Raw genomic sequence first — 24,769 nt, forward strand, 5'->3', positions numbered from 1 at the left:
CAGAATCGCGCTCTAGGAAGTTCTATGGCCTACCCGCATGAAGGATTGTACCCAGAGCCCTGGATTGCCGAGAAAAGCTTGTGAGACCATCAAATCCAAGTCCCTCCTCTTCTCTCTTCCATTCCCTGGCTCAGCATCTCTCCTCCTCCCCTCCAGCGCACCTAACCCAGCCCCAGAGAACCATCTCAGTCCAGCACAGGAGAAGATGTGCATCAGTGCCTAGTGGATATCTGGCTCTCTTTTCTGCAAGATAAAGACAAGTGTTTGTGGGCGAGAAGTGAGAGGGAAGAAGAGATGCCACTGGGGGGGTTTGCGGGTCTAAAGGAGAAGCTTAAACCAGGGAAGGAGGAGTTGAAGAACAATGTGGGCGACTCTCTGGGGAACCTACAAAAGTAAGAGAGATGACAGCAGAATTGGAATCTAAACACTGAGAGGAAGATGTGAGGTGCAGAGAGCTGCTTATGTTATATACACAGATTGATTTAGTTATTAGATTAAATGATGGTTATGTCAAATAGATTTTTGCATATATGGTTAATTTTTAAGTGCAATAATACTTTTTATAAAAGAACAGTGAATCATCATGCCATATAAAAAGCAATGACAAAAGAATAGATAGTAAAAATGTGCTTCATGATTTAATGTGACTAACTAAACCTTAATACATTACATTATAGCAACAAAAGTCATTTTTAAGGGTCAGATCAGGAAGAAATTGCTTGGTAAAAATATAAAATAAGGGTAAAACTGCACATTTTTTCATTTTGTAGCTTACAGTATCTTGAACTTTAGAGACACTAGATAGAGAACATATTCAGTAGAGAGAGATCCTAGAATATACAGTATAGAACTATACAGAGTTCCAGAATGTTTCAATTTAAAACTGTTTTTGCATAAGCATTATGACATCATAATGTTCTGTTTGAAAAGCTGTTTTCTCAGTATTTGTAATATCCTTGTTATTTCTCATAATACACAAATGTTTCAAATGTTTCAAATTAAATTAAAACTTATTAAACCTTTAATGTGTTAGTATCAAAATGTTGCAGTAAGTTATCTTTGCTTCTACTGTCAAGGCATCTAACAGTATTACTGCGTTGTCTCACACAAACTAAAGATATTCGCTAAAATACTTTCCCCATTTATACGCTACCATTTAAAAAGTTATGCAGTTTCATAGGCATTCTAGGTGTATCTACTATCTTGCACATCTCCAGAAATTAAAAACCTGAAGATTCCACATTAGAGCAAGATATATGTCTGTTATATATTTCTTGCATATTAGACAGCTTGATATGTCAGATAATGTAAACAATTTCCTGTGCCTGTGTGTTATATTGCCAGGAAATCTTTTAGAGGTAGTGTGATACTCTTGCAGAATTACAAATAATGCAGAGGAATGACAAGATAGGACCATCACATTATAAAAAAAAAAATATATATATATATATATGAGACCATCAATATATTTTATATATATATAAAGAGAGAGAGAGAAAGAAAGAAAGAGAGGGAGAGAGAGAATTGTTAGGTAAAATGGAATATATGTGCACACACTTAATAATTCAACAAGTCATTTAATATTTAGTTTCAGTCCTACTCAAAATTTGCTAATTTTTTTAAAGAATTTAAACTGTAATGAACTTCATTTAAATTTGTGAATAAACAGGGTACACACTAAGCATTTAAAATGCCAAATACCTTATATAAATGTAGCAGTATAGCAACAAAATTGCTTTAAAAGCACAATACCATTTCCAAAAGCAACATATTTTATTACACATATTACGTATTAATATAAAAAATAAAAATAGCAATGAATAATATTGCTTTTTTATTTTATTCATAAAATAACAATGAATATAAAAACATTCTTTTGCATCAATATGTTTTACAATACCTGCTTTTGACATTACCATGAAACATGGATACTAATGAAAAGTGTGTACATGATCAGGAAATATAATTGTAAGTGTTTGTTTGTCACATGTTTAATTCTGGATTATGACAGATTGACAGCTTTTTTACAGTTTATTTGGAGAAAATCCACTTAGCCAAATCATTTGATTGAATCTTTACATTGCTGTCAGACTCAGGGATCTGTCAAGTGGTCTCAAGAGAAGCAAGTGTTTTCAGTCTTTAAATAATTATTTTGTAGTTGTCTTTAGCTGTCTTTGTTTTTGTTTGTTTGTTTGTTTGTTTGCATATTTTACTTTTACTTTCCTTTTGCTACAATTTTTGAGAGTATTCTGACTGTTGAAGTAAATAACATCTTAATGTGACATTGTGTCCTTATAACGTGTAAACTGTTACTGTCTGTTGAAGGCAATCCTTGTAGAGTTCTGCAAATACCACATAACTAATGTGTACATAAAGATTATATGTAGGTCTTTACACATGTATTTTCCCTGATTAGCTTCTGAAATATTGCCCCAAAAAAAAAAAAAAAAAAGAGTACCAAAAGAGAGAGGTCTATTCTCATCTGCGTCATTGCTTAGATTTGACTTGGTTTAATGGTTTTCCACCTGATAGCAAATTTCTAATTCATGGCCTGAATAAAGAGAATATCTTCAAGGGGATAAATTCATGCTCTTGCATGAAATCATTTGAAATATTTCAATATACTATGGTCAACCAAAAAACATAATAAAATAAAATAGATAAAAGGCATAGACAAAGCTTTTCTTAACTGTATAAAAGTATGTGTTGTTCACAGTGGAACAAAATTATGTAAGCGCACCAGACCACGACTTCACCTTATTGTGCTTTATGTGCATAAACAATGCCACCAGTTCATCTTCTATACAAACCTCAGGGACAGGCTCTGCTGCGCCTCTTGAAATACAATGTTACCTCATGATCCTCCATTCAGACTCCTCCAGTCTCCAGCTCTGAGTGAGCTCCTTCCCCTGTGTGTGGAAGAACTCAGGTGTACATTTCAAAATAGACAGATGAAAGTAATTCCTGTGAGGTGGAGGATGAGAGGAAAGATAGAGGTTCGGTTATGGAACAGGTGCGTGCGGGCAAGAGGGAAGCAGAGGGAGGGAGTACCAAACACAATGTGACCTTTTCAATGCCATACTCTGGCAACTCTTGCTGGTCCGTTTCACTATGCATAGAATTTGTTAGTTAGGAAACAAGTTACACTCTGGTCTCCTGTTCCATCATTTGTACGAGATGGCGAAATTGTACATATTGTTCAACTTGGCCCGTATAGGACTTTTATTTCCAATCAATCGACAAACAGAATTTCAAATCGATACAATACAGGCATCAAAGTTTAGCTAACCTCCTGTTCAACACTTCAGTTTAAGAAAGGAAAGGTCTGGAAACAAATTTGGTTACTTATTCCATATTTATTATGTAATACAAATGACTAATGTACTGTATGTCAAAAACCTGTACGCTTCCATCGTCTCATTCCAAACCTCGATGTTTTCTTTCTTCTGTGGTAGACAAAAGTTATTTTCCTGTTAAAATCATGATTTTGGTGTAGGGTTTTGTTTAGGGATTACACTCTGTGGTTAGGTTTAGGTTTGGGTTCAGGGATTAAATTGAAATTTTTGTACGAGCCAACTCCGATTTCTTACGATTTCACCATCTCGTACTATTATTACGACGTTTGGTTTACATTGCTGTCAGATCTTACATTTCTCATATCTTACATTTTAGATCTTACTTCAGGTTCTGCAGGTTCTACTTTGATTTTTGAGAGGAATTGTCTATGGGTATGTCTCAATCAGCTTTCTGTTCAGTAGTCAGGGCACTGATCAGTGAGTCGGCCATTTCTAGGGCTGTCACTATCGCAAAATCATTCCAGTGCACTGAAACATTCGCTCCCTTAACATGCACCGTAAAAACCAGGGAGCTTCGTTGCTCACAATGTTCCCTTACCGGAAATGTCATCATGTCTTCTGAAGTCTTTCGAGTCATTAGAAGATGATAACAAGTGTAAAACTATGAAGTCAAAGCCTTATTTTCTCTTTAAAAGAGATGTTGTTTGAAATGTCTTTCATTCATGATGACCATGGAAGGGAAACAACCAATCTTTTAAATATTAGAGCTGTTAGAAGAAGATTAAAAATATATTCCTTTATATTTTTTTCTTTATTTATGTCATTTATCTTTCAGAGTAATACTGTACACTGTACATTTGGCATGATAGTGTCATTTACACAGTGATGTTGTTGATTAATAATAGCTGCGTTTAAAAGCCAGGGCTCGTAATCGTGTCACAGGTGATGGAATCAAATGTGTCCCAATGTTCAGTGGATGAACACCCTAGCCAGTGCCCGAAATATACTGATTCATGACATAGGGAGCTAGGGAGAGGAAAGCTGATTGATACGCACCCTTTGTAGGTAGGGTAAGATAATTTTTCTCAATTTCTAAACCATTTCTTCCCTTCTGCGCAGGAAGATTGATGGAGCTAATGTGGCTGAAGAGGACAACATAGAGCTGACAGAAGACGGTCGGCCTGTAGCAGCCCCTAAACGTAGCCCACCCTTGTTGGATTGTGGCTGCTTTGGCCTTCCCAAACGTTACATCAACGCCATCCTCAGTGGCCTGGGTTTCTGCATCTCATTTGGCATCCGATGCAACCTAGGTGTGGCCATTGTTGAAATGGTCAACAACAACACTGTCTACATCAATGGGACTGCCGTCATGCAGGTGATATCAGAAACATAAACAGATACTCAACACATAAGTGCTCACATCATAAAGGGATAGTACACTCAAATATGAAAATTCTGTCATAATTTTCTCACCCTCATTTCGTTCCAAACCTGTATGACTTTTTCTTTTCTTTCTTTCTTCTGTGAAACACAAAAAGAGATGTTAGGTAGAATGTGAGCCTCAGTCACCATTTACTCTCATGGCACTTTTTTCCATACAGTGAAAGTGAATGGTGACTGAGGCTGTTATTGCTGCATCTCCTTTTGTGTTCCATAGAAGAAATGTGTGCTGGAACAACATGAGGGTAAGTAATTGATAACAGATTTTGTTTTATTTTTGGGTGAACTATCCATTTAATTTATCTTGTGATCACAGAGGTTTGATTAGATGAGTACTGCAGAAAAAAAGGTATTATCAAAGCCACTGAGTGTGTGTGAATGAGTAATGTTTGTAAATTCAACAGCTATTTTTTTTTTTTACTTATCAAGTTCAAAGGACCGAACCAGCCATTATCTCCTTTTTTCATGGCTTGATATCTCATCAGTAACGTTTTCATTAGTTAGCTGCCACAATTTCCTGTAATTTTCTGTCGTAATATTGGGAAGAATGGATGACGCATACACATTCACACACACACGCACATTTTCGCAAGGTAATTTCATGTCCTGTGATAACTCATTTGTCTTATTTTATTTTAATTGAACAGAAATGTAAAAGTTTTTTAGGGATGTAGTTAGCCAAAAATGAAAATTCTGTCATCATTCGCTCACCCTCATGTCAATCCAACACATATGACTTTCTTTCTTCAATAGATTACAAAAGTAGATGTTAGCCAGAATGTTAGGGACTGATAGCGTCAGTCACCATTCACTATCACTGTATGGAGAAAAATTCAATGAAAGTGAATGGTGACTGAGGCTAACATTCTGCCTAATGTCTCCTTTTGTGTTACATGAAAGAAGAAAAAAAAGTGATACAGGTTTGGAACAACAAGAGGTTGAATAAATAATGTAAGAATTTTCATTTTCATTTCATTTCCAAAGATTGTTTACATTAAGTAACAAAGTCTCCTCTGGTGTTTCCACCTTTTAGCCAGCTGAGTTCAATTGGGATCCAGAGACAGTGGGTTTGATACATGGCTCTTTTTTCTGGGGCTACATAGTCACTCAAATCCCAGGAGGATTCATCTCCAATAAGCTAGCAGCTAACAGGTGAGCCACATCCTAAAAGACGGGCTTCCATGTCATGTTTGAATGAACATGTACTCCACTCCACATATATCCACAAATATTACATTCAGAAAGGTGTTTCAAGACCCAAGGGAGCTCACGAATGCAGTGGCTAGGGCTGCAAGGGTTAAATGAATGCCGAGTGTTGATTAGAAGGGGCGATAGCAGTCTTGTAATAAAAGCCTCACAGGAACAGAGGACGCGTGGCTGACAGAATTAATAATGAAAGATCCCGTCGCAGATCTCGCGCTGAAACACCAGCCTCTGGAATATTACAAGTGTCACTTACACACTGTTTTGGAAAAGAAAGAGGCAGATGGATGGATTAAATGGAGATAAAGGACAACGGAATGAACCAAAATGACTCTCTATTGTGTGATCCAGCGATATAGCTCAACAGCAGTGTGTGGGACTTAGAATCACCAAAAGTCTCCAAATTATAATTCTTATTTCTTATATTCATTAGAAGACAATGGTGGTTGCTATGAGACTTCAATCCACCACATAACTTCACCCCCAGTCTTATGCTTTTTTATATTGTCTTCTGTGATATTTAGGGGTCTATCATATCATGTTTCTAAAGTTACAGAATTTACAAGTTGCAAAAATGACAAAGACACTCTCTGGGTGTCACTAACTCGCCATGTAATATGATTTCAAAGCAAGAAACGCTCCTATTCACTAAAAAGATATGACCATTTGAAAATGACTACTTTTTCAAATGGTTACATTTCAAAATTACAGAGTTAGGGATAGAACAAATTAATTCAGTTATTTAGAATCAGATATACTGATTGTGTGTTTTTGCACCAAACCTTATTTAAACCTAAAATGGTTTTGGGCTGTACTGTGATGTAAGCTGTATTGTCATGTGTATTACTTTGTTTTAACTGAATTAACTAACATTACATATCTCTGAATTTTTTTCTCAGGGTGTTTGGGGCAGCAATATTTTTGACGTCAGTGTTAAACATGTTTATTCCATCAGCTGCCAGGGTCCACTATGGCTGTGTCTTGTTTGTGAGAATCTTACAAGGACTGGTGGAGGTAATAATCACGTGATCCCATCCTCAAACCCATCCTCTGTCATAAAGCCTTTACTTTTGCTACTAATTTACTTGTGACATAAGTTTACATTTATATGTTACATATTATATTCAGTTAATACACTATTGAGTCTATTGGCTTAATAGTATGTCGTATGTAATAGTATGACCATTTTCATTAAAGAATAAAGCAAAGACACTGACAGTGCTGGGTAGATTGCTTGTGAATTGTAATCTGATACTGATAACAAATTATATGACGAAAACTGTAGTCAGTAACGTAATTGAATGGATTATATTTTTAAAGTAATCTAATCTGATTGCTTTGGGGTAACTTTTGGATTACTTCTGGCCTAATTCCTGTTTATTTAATGTCATATGATTTGTGTAGGATAAGCTTGTACTGTAGGATTTTGACATAACGTTGCTTAAATGTAAATTAAAAAAGTGAAAAACTTACTTAATGGTTTTAAGCTAGTAAGTAATTACTTAAATAGATTTAAGTAATCGCTAAGAGAATCGATATTATTTTTTTGTGTGTGTGTTTGTCTGTTTTTTAAGTGAAATAAAAAAAACACTTTTTTGGCATTACAAACACCATCCATGTGTGGCAACAGATCAGACCAGTTATATTGTGAATGAAAGTTAAAAAAAAAAGTTGTCGCAAAAAGTATTCATGTACATTTTTGAAGCAGAGTTCAAAAGTAGTTTGCAAAACTAAACTAACCTTTATCGCACTAATGCAATCGGTTTTGCATTTATGTGTGAATTACTGCTCCATCTTCAGTGTAATTATGAACATAGTTACCGTAGTGTGATTACGACTATTTTAAAATTTAATTTACTTTAATAACAAGTACTTGATTTTTTGTAATCTGATTATATAATCCAAATAACGTGTAATCTGTAACTACCCAGCATTGGATACTGATAATAATGCATGATGTTGTAACAGGGTGTCACTTATCCAGCTTGCCATGGTATGTGGAGCAAATGGGCTCCTCCACTGGAGAGAAGCCGTCTGGCTACCACCTCTTTCTGTGGTAAGTAGGATTCAGTTTATAGAAAGGTTCAAGAGACCCTTGCTGTAACAGAAATGACAAGCAAACATGGTTATGTGTTTATCTAGCTATACTTTAGGGGGCAAATTAATCCTCAGAAGTTAGCTAAATCTAACAAAACATTAATTTGGGGACATCCTCAATTGGAAAGACCAGATTAATATATTTCTGAATGGCAATGGCTATTGCATTATTAAATCCTAAATATAACAGAATACTATTTACTGTATATCCTAGAAGTAAAAAACAAACAAACTCCTATGCAGTTGAAAGTTTGAAGATTTGACATTCCTTAAATGCATATCATTCTCTTTATCAAAGCTTTTGCTTAAAAGACTACTAAGATTTGGTATGACAGTATGTCTGTAAAAAAAACACATGAAGACACAGATTTTCAGAAATCTGAGTCCAGCCACTGACCAGTGTCACAGAGGGCTGGGGGAGCTGGGAAAATACTCATTAACCCTGAAATGCATTAAAATCGCCATCTTCCACTATAAACTGTTGCCATGACAACCTCTGCTTCAAACTTTTGATATGGCCACTAAATGAAGATGGTTTGCACACAGCCTCACTTTCTGTATGGGAAAGAGGCTTTCTTGTTGACACATATGAAGTAGTGCCCTCTTCTCCATTTCTAAAGCTCACTCAAGATTCCTTCCCTACACCAAACAGTAAGGTTTATAAGTGCATCTAGAAAATAAATATACACTGCCTGGCCAAAAAAAAAGTCACCGTTTGGATTTAAATAAGCAAATACTTAAGAGCCTATGATTGGATCATTAGTGCAATGATTAATATGTTTCAGCTAGCAACAATTATTTTAATCCTAACTGATGTAGTGTATAGCTTCTCATTTCTTAAACAACCATGTCAGAAGACGTAACCCGTGGTCGTGGAAAAGATGTTACTGTGTTTCAGAAGGGGCAAATTATTGGCCTGCATCAATCAAAGAAAACAACTAAGGAGATTGCTGAAATCACTGGTATTGGGTTAAGAACTGTCCAACACATTATTAAAACCTGGAAGGATAGTGATGAACCATCAGCTTCGTGGAAGAAATGTGGTCGGAAAAAAAGTCTTGAATGATCGTGATTGGAAATCACTAAAAAAAAAAAATGAATTTACGATGAAGTCACATCGTAAAAAAATGACAGTAGAAATCACAGCTATGTTTAATAGTGAAAGTAAGAGCATTTCCACATGCACAATATGACGAGAACTTACAGGATTGGGACTAAACAGCTGTGTGGCCACAAGAAAGCCTCTTGTTAATGAGGCTAATCTAAAAAAACTTCTTAAATTTGCTAGGGAGAATAAAGATTGGAATGTGGAGCAATGTAAAAATGTCATGTGGTCTGATGAGTGGTGATGCCATGCGAAGGGCAGACGTGTGAGCTCTGCGCACTTTGCTAATTAAAAAAATTATTTTCATGATATAATCCGGTGAAATTCGATACACCCAGTTACATATTTGCTGTTTGAGGTAAACATGGCAAAGAAGTCAAAATCCATGGGCTCTGGAGACATCAAAAGACACTTACGGGTTCAAGATGAAAGCCCAGACAGGCCTGTGGACCGGGGACTCGATTTGGATGGCGCAGCGGGAGAAGGAATCCAGTGTCAATTGTCCAACATGTCGGTGATGTTAACGAAGGTACTTGCGGACTTGGAGGATCTCGCTGTAATACGTCGATCGATTATGGTGATGGAAAAAAATTCTCTGAGTTAGTCTCAAGAGTGACTGATGTTGAAAAACTAATCGATTATTTGGAGTCATCAGAGAGGGAATTAGCCACTAATCCGCCCGTGACCAAAGTTGATTTGGAACGTGTTCTTGAAAAGCTTGAAGATCTTGTGAATAGAAGCCGCAGGAATAACATTTGAATTGTTGGAATTCCTGAGCATGAAGAGAGCAGAGATATGGTGAAATTCCTATACGAGCTTTTCCCGAGTCTGCTCGACATAACGGGCCACAAGATGGAAATCGAGCGAGCTCACAGAATCCCAGCTCACAGATCTGCTGAGGGAGAAAGGCCCCGATCGATTCTGGCCAAAGTTTTGAGATCATTCGATAAAGATCTTGTGTTGCGCCAGGTGAGGAGCAAAGGAAAGCTTTCTTGGAAGAATTACAATATTTTCTTTTTCCTGGACTTTGCAAACTCGACAAGAGAGAAACGCGATCGGTCTAAGGAATGCAAGAAACTATTACATCAGCGGAAGATCACTTTTGCTCTGATGTTTCTGGCCAGACTGAGAATAAACACCAAGGACACCAATTGGTATAACACCAGTTATTGGCAGAACACCGCTGCCTCTCTCCCGGAGGAGCTAAATACATTTTATGCTCATTTTGAGGGAAATAACACCGCCCTCGTGGAGAGAGCTCTCACGGCTGAAGCTACAGAGGTTAGTTCACTCTCCATTTCTGTAGCGGATGTAACCCGATCCTTCCGACGAGTGAATATCCGCAAAGCTGCGGGTCCAGACGGCATTCCAGGCTGCGTCATCAGAGCGTGCGCAAACCAGCTGGCTGGTGTTTTTATGGACATTTTCAACCTTTCCCTCTCTTTGTCTGTAGTCCCCACATGCTTTAAAATATCCACCACTGTGCCTGTTCCAAAGCAATCAAAAATCACTTGCTTAAATGACTGGCGTCTTGTTGCTCTGACCCCCATCATCAGCAAATGCTTTGAGAGACTAATCAGAGATTACATCTGCTCTGTGCTGCCTCTCTCTCTAGACCCATTTCAGTTTACTTACCGCAACAACCGCTCCACTGATGATGCCATTGCATCTACAATACACACTGCTCTCTCCCACCTGGAAAAAAAGAACGCTTATGTGAGAATGTTGTTTGTAGACTACAGCTCAGCATTCAACACCATAGTGCCCTCCAAGCTTGATGAGAAACTCCGGGCTCTGGGCTTAAACAGCTTGCTGTGCAGCTGGATCCTGGACTTCCTGTCAAGCAGACGCCAGGTGGTTAGAATAGGCAGCAACATCTCCTCATCACTGACCCTCAACACGGGAGCCCCACAGGGCTGTGTTCTCAGCCCACTCTTGTATTCCTTGTACACACATGACTGTGTGGCAACACATAGCTCCAATTCCATCAAGTTTGCTGATGACACGATGGTGGTAGGTCTGATCACTGACAATGATGAAACAGCCTACAGAGAGGAGGTGCACACTCTGACACACTGGTGTCAGGAGCACAACCTCTCCTTCAACGTCAGTAAGACAAAGGAGCTTGTGGTGGACTTCAGAAGAAAAGACAGAGAACACAGTCCCATCACCATCAATGGAGCACCAGTGGAGAGAGTCAGCAGCTTCAAGTTCCTGGGTGTCCACATCACTGAGGAACTCACATGGTCCATCCACACTGAAGTCGTTGTGAAGAAGGCTCATCAGCACCTCTTCTTCCTGAGACGGCTGAGGAAGTTTGGAATGAACCGCCACATCCTCACATGGTTCTACACCTGCACTGTAGAGAGCATCCTGACTGGCTGCATCTCCGCCTGGTACGGCAATAGCACAGCCCACAACCGCAAAGCACTGCAAAGGGTGGTGCGAACTGCCAGACACATCATCGGAGGTGAGCTTCCCTCCCTCCAGGACATATATCCCAGGCGGTGTGTGAAAAAGCTTGAAGGATCATCAGAGACTCCAGCCACCCGAGCCATGGGCTGTTCTCACTGCTACCATCAGGCAGGCGGTATCGCAGCATCAGGACCCGCACCAGCCGACTTCATGACAGCTTCTTCGCCCAAGCAATCAGACTTTTGAACTCTTGATCTCCCATGATCAAAATACATCAGCACTGCACTTCATTACTCTTACTCTTATATCTCACACCGGACTGTCATAAATTATATTATTATTATATTATATTCTCTCTTAACAACTTACTATCAACCGACAGCCTGAATGTCAATACAGTACAATACTGTACATTCTATATATACTATATATACTTTTTTTATTGAATAATGTGTATCTATATTGTGTGTATTGTATACTGTACAGTGTATGTTATTATTTGTATATTGTGTTGTGTGTAATTATGTGTATATTAGACTTTAAATTGTGTTGTGTAAATTTGATGTTTATTGTAAATTGGTATATGTCTCATCACTGTCACGACTGCTATGTTGATCGGAACTGCACCCAAGAATTTCACACACCGTTGCACTTGTGTATATGGCTGTGTGACAATAAAAGTGATTTGATTTGAATTATATGATATAACACCAATGATATCAAAATGTCAAATGTTAATATGAGTGTACTATCTCTCTCCACATGGAATGTGAAGAGCAGAGTATTTACATGTCCCAATCAGGCAATGTCATTTATTGAAACAATGGGTGAGTAACCATTGGGTGTTTTTCTTGTGAGTGGATTGACTCACTACATGTTCTGGCTTTCGGAGGAAGCTGGTTGCCATTTTTGTTTCTTTTTGCGTTGGCTCCGCCGAGCGGCTGGAGTTTGTTTTGTTTTGTGGATTAACACTTTTCCTTAAAGAAACTTTTGCATTGACGGAAGATCACTTTTACAATGAAGTTCCCGGGCAGATTGAGAATAGACACTACGGATGACCACAAAATATCTACATGCCCACACAAAGAATGGCTTTTATAAAGTTGGCGGACTGTGTAAATCATGGGATATACTTTTATGCAGCCTCCGAGTGAATTGACTCTTGACCATCAGAGGAACCGGGATGCGTGTTTTGTTTCCTTTTGTGCTGGTTCCGCCTAGCGGTTGAATCTGTCAGTTCCTTGTGCTTATGCCTCCTGTTGGCTGGAGTATGATTTGTGGAGTATTTTCGTGGGACATTGGAATGATTACGTCATCTGCTGCACTCATCAGCTAGTTCACTGAAGATTCGTTTGTCTGTCCGAGGAAAATGAACGGCTTCATATCGGCTGGAATTTGTTTTGTGAAGGAACACACCTTCGAGACAGTTCTGTGAATGAGTCTACACGTTCTTTGTGTTTATTCTGCCTATTGGCTGGGGTTTGTTTTACAAAATATTTGATGTTATGTCATTTTGCCTTACAAATTTGTGAGGCAAAATTAAGCAATCCGATGGCAAAGTTGTCGCGGGAGCTCTCGTAGGCGTACATGGAATCTTTGAGTTTAAAGGGATTAATGCACATGTTTTTCTTTCTTTTTTTTTGTTCGGGGGGAAGTTCGGGGTTTTATTGTTGCATTAATGTTGAAATGTGGTCTACATAATTTTGTTTTTGGCACACAATTATTTTTTTCTATCAAAATGTCAAATGTTAATATGAGTGTACTATCTCTCTCCACATGGAATGTGAATGGGTTGGGGCACCCCATAAAAAGAAGGAAGGTTATTTCTTTTCTTAAATGTAAGAAATATTATATAGCGTTTCTTCAAGAAACGCATCTTTCCCCGCAGGAAGCTGAAAAATTTGGGAAGATATGGGGTGGACATGTTTTCTTCAGTGTTGGCTCAAGTAAGAGCAAGGGAGTCATTATATTGGTAAATAAACATTTACAGTTCAAATGTCTCAAACAGATTAAAAATAAATTAGGAAGAGTCATTATTGTTTTAGCAAAATTTCAGGGGCAAAGGTTGATTTTGGCTAATATTTACGCACCTAACACTGATGATCAGGGCTTTTTTATAGAAATTGAAGGGATGTTGCAAGCCGCTGGCACCCCTCATGATATAATTTTGGGAGGAGACTTTAATCTTTTGATGGACTCAGTCCTTGATCATAGTGAAGCAAAGTGTGTAAACCCCCTAGAGCAACACTGACGCTTCACAGGATGTGTAAAAATCTTGGTCTTACAGATATTTGGAGACTTTTGAACCCATCTGGTAGAGACTTTACATTTTTTTCATCAGTTCATAAGATTTATTCTAGAATAGATTTTTTTTTTTTATATCCAAATCCCTCATTTCATCTGTTGTTGATTGCTCAATTGGAAACATTTTAGTCTCAGATCACATCCTGGTGAGTTTAGAGGCGTTGCCACATATAGAGAAAAAGAAATCATGTAGTTGGCACCTTAATGTATCCCTTTTGCAAAATCCTGATTTCCAACAAATGTTAAAGACTGAAATCAGTGTTTATATGGAGACCAACTGGTCCTTGGTATCCTCTGTGGGCGTGGCTTGGGAGGCACTTAAGGCGGTTCTTAGGGGTCGGTTCATACAGTATGCCTCATTCATCATAAAATCCAAAGCACGAGAACTTGTGGAGTTGGAAGGAAATATTAAAAGTGCAGAGGCAGAGCTGAAGTGCCGTATGTCATCTGATGGCCTCAGAGAATTGACCCGATTGAAATATAGATATAATACTATTTTGTCGCAGAAAGTGGAGTTTTGGTTATTCAGGGAAAGATAGTCATACTTTGAGTTGGGGGACAAAGCAGGGAAGCTTTTGGCTAGATCTATAAAGCAGAGAGAGTCTCTTTCTATCATTCCCTCAGTGAAATCTGCTGGTGGTGAAATTTTTACCTCAGCCATTGATATTAATAATGCCTTTAAAGAATTCTATCTTGATCTTTATAGTTCCACGTCTTCATCTACTGAAGAAGATATTAGAAACTTGTGGAACCATTAGATCTTCCTAAACTGAAGACTGAGCAAAAAAACTCTCTTGATTCTGAGATAACCTTGGAGGAGCTTGACGAATCCCTACCTACTGGCAAGGCTCCAGGGCCAGATGGTTTTGCCACAGAATTTTTTAGATCCTATGCTACAGAACTGGCTCTTGTTAGAAGTTTATACGGAATCATTAAAGAATGGAAAGCTTCCTCCAACCATGACACAAGCCCAGATCAGTCTGATTCTTAAAAAGGACAAAGATCCAAGCAAGTGTTAAAGTTACCGTCCAATCTCCCTGATCCAACTAGATTTTGGCTAACCGATTAAGTAAGGTTAAGACATCTCTTATGCATATAGATCAGATGGGGTTTATTCGGGGCCACAGCTCTTCTGATAACATCAGGTGTCGAAAAGGCATTTGATATGGTAGAATGGGATTATCTTTTTAAGATTTTGGAAATGTATGGGTTCGGGAGTACATTTATTGGTTGGATTAAGTTACTTTATAGACACCCTGTAGCAGCGGTACAAACAAATTGATTAATTTCTGATTATTTTACTCTGGATGGGGCACTCAGCAGGGTTGCCCTCTTTCCCCGTTATTGTTCTGTCTTGCCCTGGAACCATTAGCAGCCGCGATAAGAAAGGAGGATGAATATCCACGGGTGGTTGTGGGAGGTGTGGCACATAAGCTTCTGCTTTACGCAGATGATATTTTATTATTTGTCTCTGAACCTACTAGATCTATGCCTTGCCTCCACAGAATTATTCATTCCTTTTCCAAGTTCTCAGGATACAAAGTAAACTGGTCTAAATCCGAAGCTTTGGCTCTGACAGCATACTGTCCAGTAACAGCTTTCCAATCGGGCACCTTCCAGTGGCCCAAACAGGGCATTAAGTATTTGGGGATTTTATTCCCACCAAATTTGTCTGATTTAATTAGTGTTAATTTTGACCCTTTAATAAAAAGGTTTTCGGGCGATGTGGGCAGGTGGGCTTCATTACATTTATCGATGATTGGAAGATTAATGTTATCAAAATGAATTACATTCCAAAATTTATCTACCTGCTACAATCTGTCCCTATAGATGTCCCTTCTCTTATTTCAAGCAATTTGATAGCATAGCAAAGTCCTTCATTTGGAATGGTAAACGTCCCAGATTGCATTTTAATAAGTTACATAGGCCGATAGACAAAGGTGGGCTAGGCCTACCCAAGATTTTGTTTTATTACTATGCATTCAGTCTCAGACATTTGGCTCATTGGTTACTTCCACCTGAGAGAGCCCCTCCCTGGTTTGTTATTGAACAGGCAGTTCTTGACCCTATTTCACCATTACAAAGCATCTCTATCAAACTAATCGTAAAAGTTGAGTTACACCCCGTTATTTCGCATTTACACTCGGTATGGACTAAAGTGTCCAGATTGTTTAAATTGGACACTTATTTAAATGTTGCCTTGAGCATATGGCAGAACCCAAGATTGTGTATTGGCAAGTCCCCTTTCTGCTGGCCAGAGTGGATTGTGAGGGGGGTTGCTACACTCGGTGACCTATATGAAAGTGGAGTGTTGAGATCGTTTGAAAACTTGGTCCAACATTTTGGGATCCCCAGACCTCAGTTTTATAGGAATTTACAACTGCGCCACCTGCTTTGTACTATTTAAGGAGGCAGATGCTTTGGGAGAGGTGATTGCGGCTTTTGGAAAAGGTCATGAGTCATCAGTGTACTACTCCCTGTTAATTCAGAGTCTGGGGGACGGAGCCTTAACTTCTCTCAAGAAAGTATGGGAGAAAGATTTCAACTTGGCGTTGGAGGAAGGAGTGTGGGCTAAGATTCTTAAAAACGTTAAGTCTGCATCTAGAGATGCAAGGGTGCGTCTTATACAATTAAAAATTTTGCATAGATTTTATTGGACCCCCTCTAGACTGTATAGGCTTGGTCTTAAAGACACACCCACCTGCTGGAGATGCCAATCGGAGGATGGAGACATGGCCCATGTTTTTTGGTGGTGTGTCGAGATCCAGAAATTCTGGTCGAAGGTTCACTCGGGTTTCGTTTTGTCCCAGACTTTGCGTTCTGGGCGATGGGGCGGTCATCGATGTGGGGGATGGCCATATAGAGAACTGGGTTCTGACCTGTGTGATGATCGCCAGGCAGGTTATTTTGAGGGGTTGGAGGTCAGCTGGTGCTCCCCATATCCGGAGTAGTGCACGGAGGTGGGGAGGGTGGCAGCTTATGAGGAGGTGTCATCGGGAAGACGGGGTGGCTTGGATATGTTTATACGGAAATGGGGCAGGTATTTGGAGTTTTTGGAGGGCTCTCGGGTGGGGTGTAGAGAGAGTAGTGTAATATAGTTAGTATGATTATTATGTGTGTGTATGTATGTATGTATATATGTATGTGTATATATATATATATAGTGTATGTATGTATGTTTGTATATGTATGTATATATATATATATATATATATATATATATATATATATATATGTATATATGTATATATATATGTGTGTGTGTGTGTGTATGTATATATGTGTGTCTGTTTGATTTTTATTTCTATATATTTACTTTGATATGTTTGACCACAGGGTTGTTTTTTGAGGGGGCAGGGTTGGGGAGGGGGAGGGTGGGGGGTTGTGGGGTTTAAATGTTGATTTTATATATATATATATATATATATATATATATATATATGTTTTGCATGTCAGTGTTATTGTATGATTTAATAAAAAAAACAAAATGTAAAACAAAATGTAAAAAAAAAGAAATGTGGTCTGATGAGTACACATTTACCCTATTCCAAAGTGATGGGCGCGTCAGGGTAAAAAGGGAAGCACATGAAGCGATGCACCCGTCATCCATAGTGCCCACTGTACAAGCCTCTGGAGGCAGTGTTACGATCTAGGGATGCTACAATTGGTCAGGTCTAGGCTCAGCAATGTTATGCGGCAGTAAAATGAAGTCAGCTGAATGTACTGAATGACCAGATTATCCCATCAATGTATTTTTTTCTTCCCTGACGGCATGGGCATATTCCAGGATGACAATGTGAAGATTCATTGGGCTCAAATTGCGAAAGAGTGGTTCAGGGAGCATGACGAATCATTTTCACACATAAATTGGCCACCACAGAGTCCTGACCTTAACCCCATTGACAATTTTTGGGATGTGCTGAGAAGACTTTACGGAGTGGTTCGACTCTCCCATCATCAATACAAGATCTTGGGCAAAAATTAATGCAACTCTGGATGGAAATAAATGTTTTGATGTTGCATAAAGTTGTCAAAACAATGCCACAATGAATGCGCTGTAATCAAATCTAAAGGCGGTAAAATGAAATATTAGAGTATGCAACATTTTGTTTAATGTGTACATTAAGATACATTTTCATTAAAATCCCATTTCCTGCAGCTGGCAACCTGTCCTTCAGCTGAGAGCTAAGGTCTAAAGTTTTTGAACATGTAACTGAGCAAGTCATTTTTGTGAATTTGTAAGAATAGTCTTTATAGTATTGATAACTTAAAGGTGACGCATGTAAGTTTTTTATGTAAAATATTTTCTGTTATCCTCACTTAATATGCAGAGACAACTATAAGTAAGCCGTTTGTAAGTTGACATTACTCTTGTTTATTTGAGCAGCCCGACAGAGCAACATTTGCTCAATCAATAGACCTTATTCTCAATAGTGCCACCTTTGATTTTTAAAGGGAATGAAAAGCTCCTAGATCACATTTAATTTTCTACAACTCATGTCGTCTGGAGTTTTTTGTCTACTGAAATTTCTTGAAAATATATTTTTCAGTGTTTCATCAGCACAACAGACAAAAACCAAAGATGGTGCTGATGTGAATAAGGTCTATATAGTGAGTTTGTGGCGGGACTATCTGTTTATTCAACCAGAGGACGGGGCAGTTCCGTTTGGTGATGGTAGTGGCACAGAAGTTGCACCATTCAACTTTAAAAAATAAATTTAATTCCCACAAATATAAGAATGTCTGAAGCTTAAACTAAAATGAACTACAATCAAAATGAACAAAACCAAGTCAGGTTTCTCAAAGATGAACCAAACAAAGCATGTCAGTTTTCCACGGGCAACTATGAGGCAACCCACGCAATGGCTTCAAATGATTGAATTATAATGTGGGGAATCTATTGCAGGGTCTATAATGCTCTCCTCCTTAATTTCACTTTATGAATTACTCCTGGGTATGTGTGTTCTGCTTGACAGGATCTTATGCAGGGGCTGTGATAGCCATGCCACTGGCTGGAATATTAGTGCAGTACGTAGGCTGGCCCTCTGTGTTCTATATATATGGTAAGTTTAAAATTGTTTCACATTATACCCCAAGGAATCTTGGAATTGAATCAAATTGTACCACATAATATGTCCATCCGTCCATCCATCCATCCATCCATCCATCCATCAAAATATTTTGCTGTGTTAAAATGATCAGTTTGACATCTTGTTGTACTCTTATCCAGGTGTGTTTGGCATTATATGGTATACATTCTGGCTCCTCTTAGCTTATGAAAGCCCAGCGATACACCCCACCATCAGTGATGAAGAGAGGACATATATAGAGACCTCTATAGGGGAGGGAGCCAGTTTAATGAGTGCAACTGAGGTATAGTCTAAAATCATATGTTTGATGCATAAATGATATAACCCTTTAAGAACTTTGTGTTTATTAACATGTTTTATGTACTAATTTATATTGAGATGTACTGTAGTTAAAATGTTAAAATGGTTTGGTTTGAAAATAGGGATGTTTATCCAAGTATTTTAATGAATCTCTCCATAGAAATTCAAAACTCCCTGGCGTGAATTCTTTACATCTATGCCTGTCTATGCCATTATTGTGGCAAACTTCTGCCGCAGCTGGACCTTTTACCTCCTGCTCATTAGTCAGCCAGCTTACTTCGAAGAGGTCTTTGGGTTTCCCATCAGTAAGGTGGGCTGTTACATGTGTTAAACTACAATGCCATCTATAATTGAAATTGCTCTCCTTTTGCTGAACAATTCTCTTTAGAAATAACTAATGTTGATGGGCTCTTTCAGGTGGGTATTTTGTCAGCTGTGCCCCACATGGTGATGACTATCATCGTGCCGATAGGAGGCCAGCTGGCTGACTACTTGAGGAGTCGGAAAATCCTCTCTACTACAACTGTGCGCAAAATCATGAACTGTGGAGGTAAGCAAAGTTCCCCAGAAACGTAAAGGTGAAGTGTTTAATTTCTACGCCACTATCTTAAGCTAATGTTACTCCATATAATGTGCCATCATCCACAGGTTTTGGCATGGAGGCCACGTTACTGCTGGTGGTGGGATTCTCGCACACACGTGGAGTGGCTATCACATTCCTCATCTTGGCTGTGGGCTTCAGTGGATTTGCAATATCAGGTGACACATGAGACAGATGTCAGTCAACAGACTGCAGTCATTCTCAATGGCTGTGTCCAAATCCTTGCTGGCTCCCTGCCCAGTCTTTCAGTGACTTAAAGACAGTGTTCCCCTTTTGTCACTCACTCGACGTTGTGTCGATGTAGTGACAATAGGGGTCGATCTTGAGAGCCAGAGACACCTTCAGATCTTTGAGAAAAGGCCAATGAGAATTGGCGAGTAGAATTTACATGCCACTCCCCCCGACATACGGGTATAAAAGGGAGGCTGGAATGCGGATTCATTCAGATTTTTTCTTCGGAGCCGAGCGGTTGTATTTCAGTGAGCTGAATACTACTACTGATCCATTCACCTCTTCAGAAGCATGTGCTGTTGGATATACGTTGGCTTTCTCTCCACTCTGCACTCCACGGCAGACTACACCCCTGGGCGCTTTGTCAGCGCTTTAAAAGAGTTTATTTCCTCTAAAGAGTATATTTCCTCTATTAGAGCAGGCACAGTGACGTTGAACGTCTTTTAAAGACGCGTCTTTTTAAAGATGCCCTTCCATCTCTGTGCAGTTCCTGGATGCGGTCGTTACCTCTCCGCCTCTGACGGTCACGATCACTGCCTCACGTGCCTGGGCCAAAATCACGTTGAGGAAGCGTTCGTGGATGGTTCATGTTCTCATTGCGAGAACATGACCATGGCAACGTTGCGGTTGCGGCTTTCCTTCTTTCGAGGGAAAGCCACTTCAGCTGCCCCCCCCCCGCAGGTCCCCTACCTATGGGTACGAGGCCACCCTGGTTGACGCTGAAGACGATTCGGGGGGGGTACGGTTCTGCCGGGTAAACCCCCATGGACCGCCCACTCCCCGGTATGCTCGTTTGCGCCCGTCCAGTTGTGGGATGAGACAGGCAGCTCGCCTCAGTGCCAGCCTAATGTCTCTTTCGGATCTCGTGAGCCAGATGAGATGTCGATCACTGCATCGGAGAGTGCCTTGGTGAGGTCGGACTCCGAGGACTCAACTTGACAGTCTGAGGCCGATGCGGAGCTGACCGCCATGCTTGCCTGGGCCGCCGTGAGTGTTGGGCTTGAGTGGAACCCTCCACCCGCCCCTGAGCACTCACGGCTTGACAACTGGTTTCTGGGTTTGGCGCGCCGCTAGCGGCCATGCCCCCCTCCAGACAATGTCCACGCTTGTGGTCCAGGAGCACCACCTGTGGCTGAACCTGGTCGAGATGAGGGACGCGGACAAGGTGCATTTCCTTAACGTGCCCATCTCCCAGGTCGGCCTCTTCGGAGACAGCATCAAGGACTTTGCCTAGCAGTTCTCGGCGGTGAAGCAACAGACGGAGGCCATTCAGCACATCTTGCCCCGACGCAGCTCAAGAGTGCGCACCCCATCTGTTCGCCGAGGGCGTCCCCCTGCAGTGACACAAACTCAACCAGCTCCCCCCAGCCCGAGCCCAGCCCTCTGCCCCAGCGTAGAGCCCCCCGCAGGAGAGGGACACCCCCGCTTCTCGGCCAGCCGCAAAGACTCCCAGGAGGGCTCCCAAGCGCCCCTGAGACGGGACATCTGAGGATCGAGACATCTGTGGGAACTCCGGAGCTGGTAGCCAGATCACTCCATCCCCCGGTGGAGGGCCGGGAGGAAAACCTTTGTTCCCTTTTTCTTTTCATGGAGCAAGGTAAGTGCTTTGAGGTTCCCCTCAGCGCGGCTGCCTCGGGTCGGAGCACCACTCCCCGACACAGCACTCACTGCACCCCCCCGCCGCGAGGCCCCACCCCCAGGAACATCAGATGCGATCCTTCCGTTAGTGCCCCTTGCCCAGAGTTTGGACGCGTGGCTATCGCTTTCCGACCCGTCGCGCTGGCTGGCCAGAACCATTCGACTCAGCTATGCGATTGAATTCGCCAGGCGCCCGCCCCGGATACGCGGCATTGTCTTCACGTCAGTGAAGGACGAGAGAGCCGCCGTCCTGCGGGCAGAGATCACGGTCCTCCTACAGAAGGGCGCGATAGAGCCTGTCCCTCCAGCTGAGGTGAGACAGGGTTTTACAGCCCTTACTTCATCATTCCCAAGATGGGCGGTGGGTTGCGGCCAATCTTGGACCTGCGATTGCTGAACTGGGCCTTGCACAGGCTCCCGTTCAAGATGCTGACGCAAAAGCACATTTTGACGTGCATCCGGCATCAAGATTGGTTTGCAACGGTAGACCTGAAGGACACGTATTTTCACGTCTCGATTTTACCTCGACAAAGACCCTTCCTACGGTTCATGTTCGACGGTCGGGTATATCAGTACAAGGTCCTCCCCTTCGGCTTGTCCCTGTCCCTTCGCATCTTCACAAAAGTCGCAGAGGCTGCCCTTACCCCCCTCAGGGTTGTTGGGAATTACATGATGTTTTGGGGCATCTGGGGAGGCTACGTGCAGTCTGAGTGCATCTGTTCCTATGCTCACAGTAGCTTGCCTACACCTGCATCAGCAGTTCACGTAACACAGTTCAGCCATTGTGGCATTTCGTATAGGGACCCCTAGTGTCACTACATCGACACAACGTCGAGTGAGTGACAGAAGGGGAACGTCTCGGTTACTGTCGTAACCTCCGTTTCCTGATGGAGGGAACGATACATTGTGTCCCTCTTGCCACAGGCTGAACTACACTGCTGTAATGGCCAGGACCTTGTCTCGGCTCCTCAGTGGAAAAACCTGAATAAATCCGCATTCCAGCCTCCCTTTTATACCCGTATGTCGGGGGGAGTGGCATGCAAATTCTACCTGCCAATTCTCATTGGCCTTTTCTCAAAGATCTGAAGGTGTCTCGGGCTCTCAAGGTCAACCCCTAGTGTCACTACATCGACACAACATCTCATTCCCTCCATCAGGATACGGAAGTTAAAACAGTAACCAAGACGTTTCTGAGTAAAGGTGCCTCCTAAGGAAACTGGTTTAAGGCAACCTTCCAAGGCACCATAATGTCACATGTGATGATCTAGAACCAATTTAAAAGAGCCAGAGACATAGACGTAGTCATGCAAATATTAAATGACAACAATGCTTAAGTTTCTGTAAACATTTTGTACAGAAGATCAAAATTAAAATTTCTGAATAAATTGACTTCTTTCAACCACACCATCAAATGCCATTTTTGTTTGCACCTACCACGAACCCCTTGTGCAGTATTGTGTTATATAGAATATATCTAAGCTGCCTTCAAAACTGTACAGACGAAGGTATCTTAATAGACAGGATGTTGCACAAACATTGGATATGGACATGCCTGGATGACCTTAAAAGGCAGCATATTTAAATTTTTCAGACACAGCCAACATCATTCATTACCCCTTGCTGATACTGTATGCAGGCCATATATGCTGCTTATTTTGATTCTAGCATTGTCTCAAAATGTGCTAAAAAAACGTTTTGTAATTTCTATCTGCAAATATATTGTGGTATTGTGGATTCACTTCTTATTTGTGCAATTTGGCATGTGTGTCACTCATTTATAAGAACAGAACATTGCACGATACAAACAACCTGGGTTTGCAATAATGCTATCTTAAATTACAGCAAAGATGTCTACAGATGTGAAATGCATCTCTGTTCCACATTACAGGTTTTAATGTTAACCATCTGGACATAGCCCCTCGCTATGCCAGTATTCTTATGGGCATCTCCAATGGAGTGGGCACTCTGTCTGGTATGGTATGCCCCCTCATCGTTGGGGCACTCACCAAACACAAGGTATTTAACTTCTGATTTTGTGCTTGTGCATTCTATTAGAGAACATGATATTATTCTTAATCTCAGCTAGATACAAGCTTAAAGACTTCCTTCTTTCATGTTAAAATACGTTTCTCCATATTATGCAAGAGGAAATGTGTGTATATGTGTGTGTGTGTATGTGGGGGGGGGGGGGGGGGTATGCATTTCACTGGAAAACTGCAGCCAAACATGATGTACAGCACGTAAATTTTGAATTGCAAAAACGTTGTCATGTTCACGTAAATTTCATGAGATCAGGCTGTAAACTTTGCTGTTTGGACACTTTAGCCACAATTTAAAATTCATGATTGCCTTTGAATTATGTAACAAATTATGGCAAAAATAAAGAAAAGTGAACATAATTCTGAGAAAAGATCTAGCATCATTTGCTGATGTCATTTGGTTTGACATTTTTAATGTAATGCAATGCAATTCAGAAATTTTTAAGTGTAAATTAAGTTCATTATGTTTCTTTGCCTTCAACAGACTCGTCTGGAGTGGCAGCATGTCTTTGTGATTGCCTCCATGGTGCATTACTCTGGCGTGATCTTCTATGCCATCTTTGCCTCGGGTGAGAAGCAGGACTGGGCTGATCCCGAGAGCACTAGTGATGAGAAATGTGGCATCATTGGGGAAGATGAGCTGGCTGATGAGACAGAGCCCAGTAGTGACAGTGCCCTGGCAACCAAGAAGAAGACCTATGGAACCACAGATAACTCCTCAGGGCGCAAGCAAGGCTGGAAGAAGAAGAGAGGGGTGACCATGCAAGACGAAGAAGATCACGGATCAAAATATTATGAAAATGGGGAATATCAAAACCAGTATCAATGACAATCTGGACATCAGAAGCCCAGGACTGCCCTCTCATCCAAAGAGTGGTGAGGTGTATTTACTGAAGTAACTGGAAAGAAACCCCACCCTGGGACTGCAACATTCCATTTGACATTCAACACAATGATATGTTTTATTTATGAAGACATATTTTGAATGGCTTCCTATATAATTTCACCCT

At 40.6% G+C, this 24,769-nt stretch overlaps 1 protein-coding gene across 1 annotated transcript; it reads left to right on the plus strand.

The window, feature by feature from the left end:
* The first annotated feature begins 294 nt into the window (after window positions 1–294).
* Window positions 295–24,588, plus strand: LOC127417008 (vesicular glutamate transporter 3). The gene is made up of 12 exons (XM_051656676.1): window positions 295–392; window positions 4,416–4,671; window positions 5,770–5,888; window positions 6,839–6,953; window positions 7,908–7,995; window positions 18,837–18,923; window positions 19,091–19,233; window positions 19,411–19,560; window positions 19,668–19,800; window positions 19,899–20,009; window positions 23,609–23,736; window positions 24,244–24,588. The coding sequence occupies exons 1-12, from the start codon at window positions 295–297 to the stop codon at window positions 24,586–24,588; spliced, it is 1,773 nt and encodes a 590-aa protein (XP_051512636.1).
* Window positions 24,589–24,769: the final 181 nt, after the last annotated feature.

Source organism: Myxocyprinus asiaticus, chromosome 26 (assembly GCF_019703515.2).
Source record: "Myxocyprinus asiaticus isolate MX2 ecotype Aquarium Trade chromosome 26, UBuf_Myxa_2, whole genome shotgun sequence".
Classification (NCBI taxonomy): domain Eukaryota; kingdom Metazoa; phylum Chordata; class Actinopteri; order Cypriniformes; family Catostomidae; genus Myxocyprinus; species Myxocyprinus asiaticus.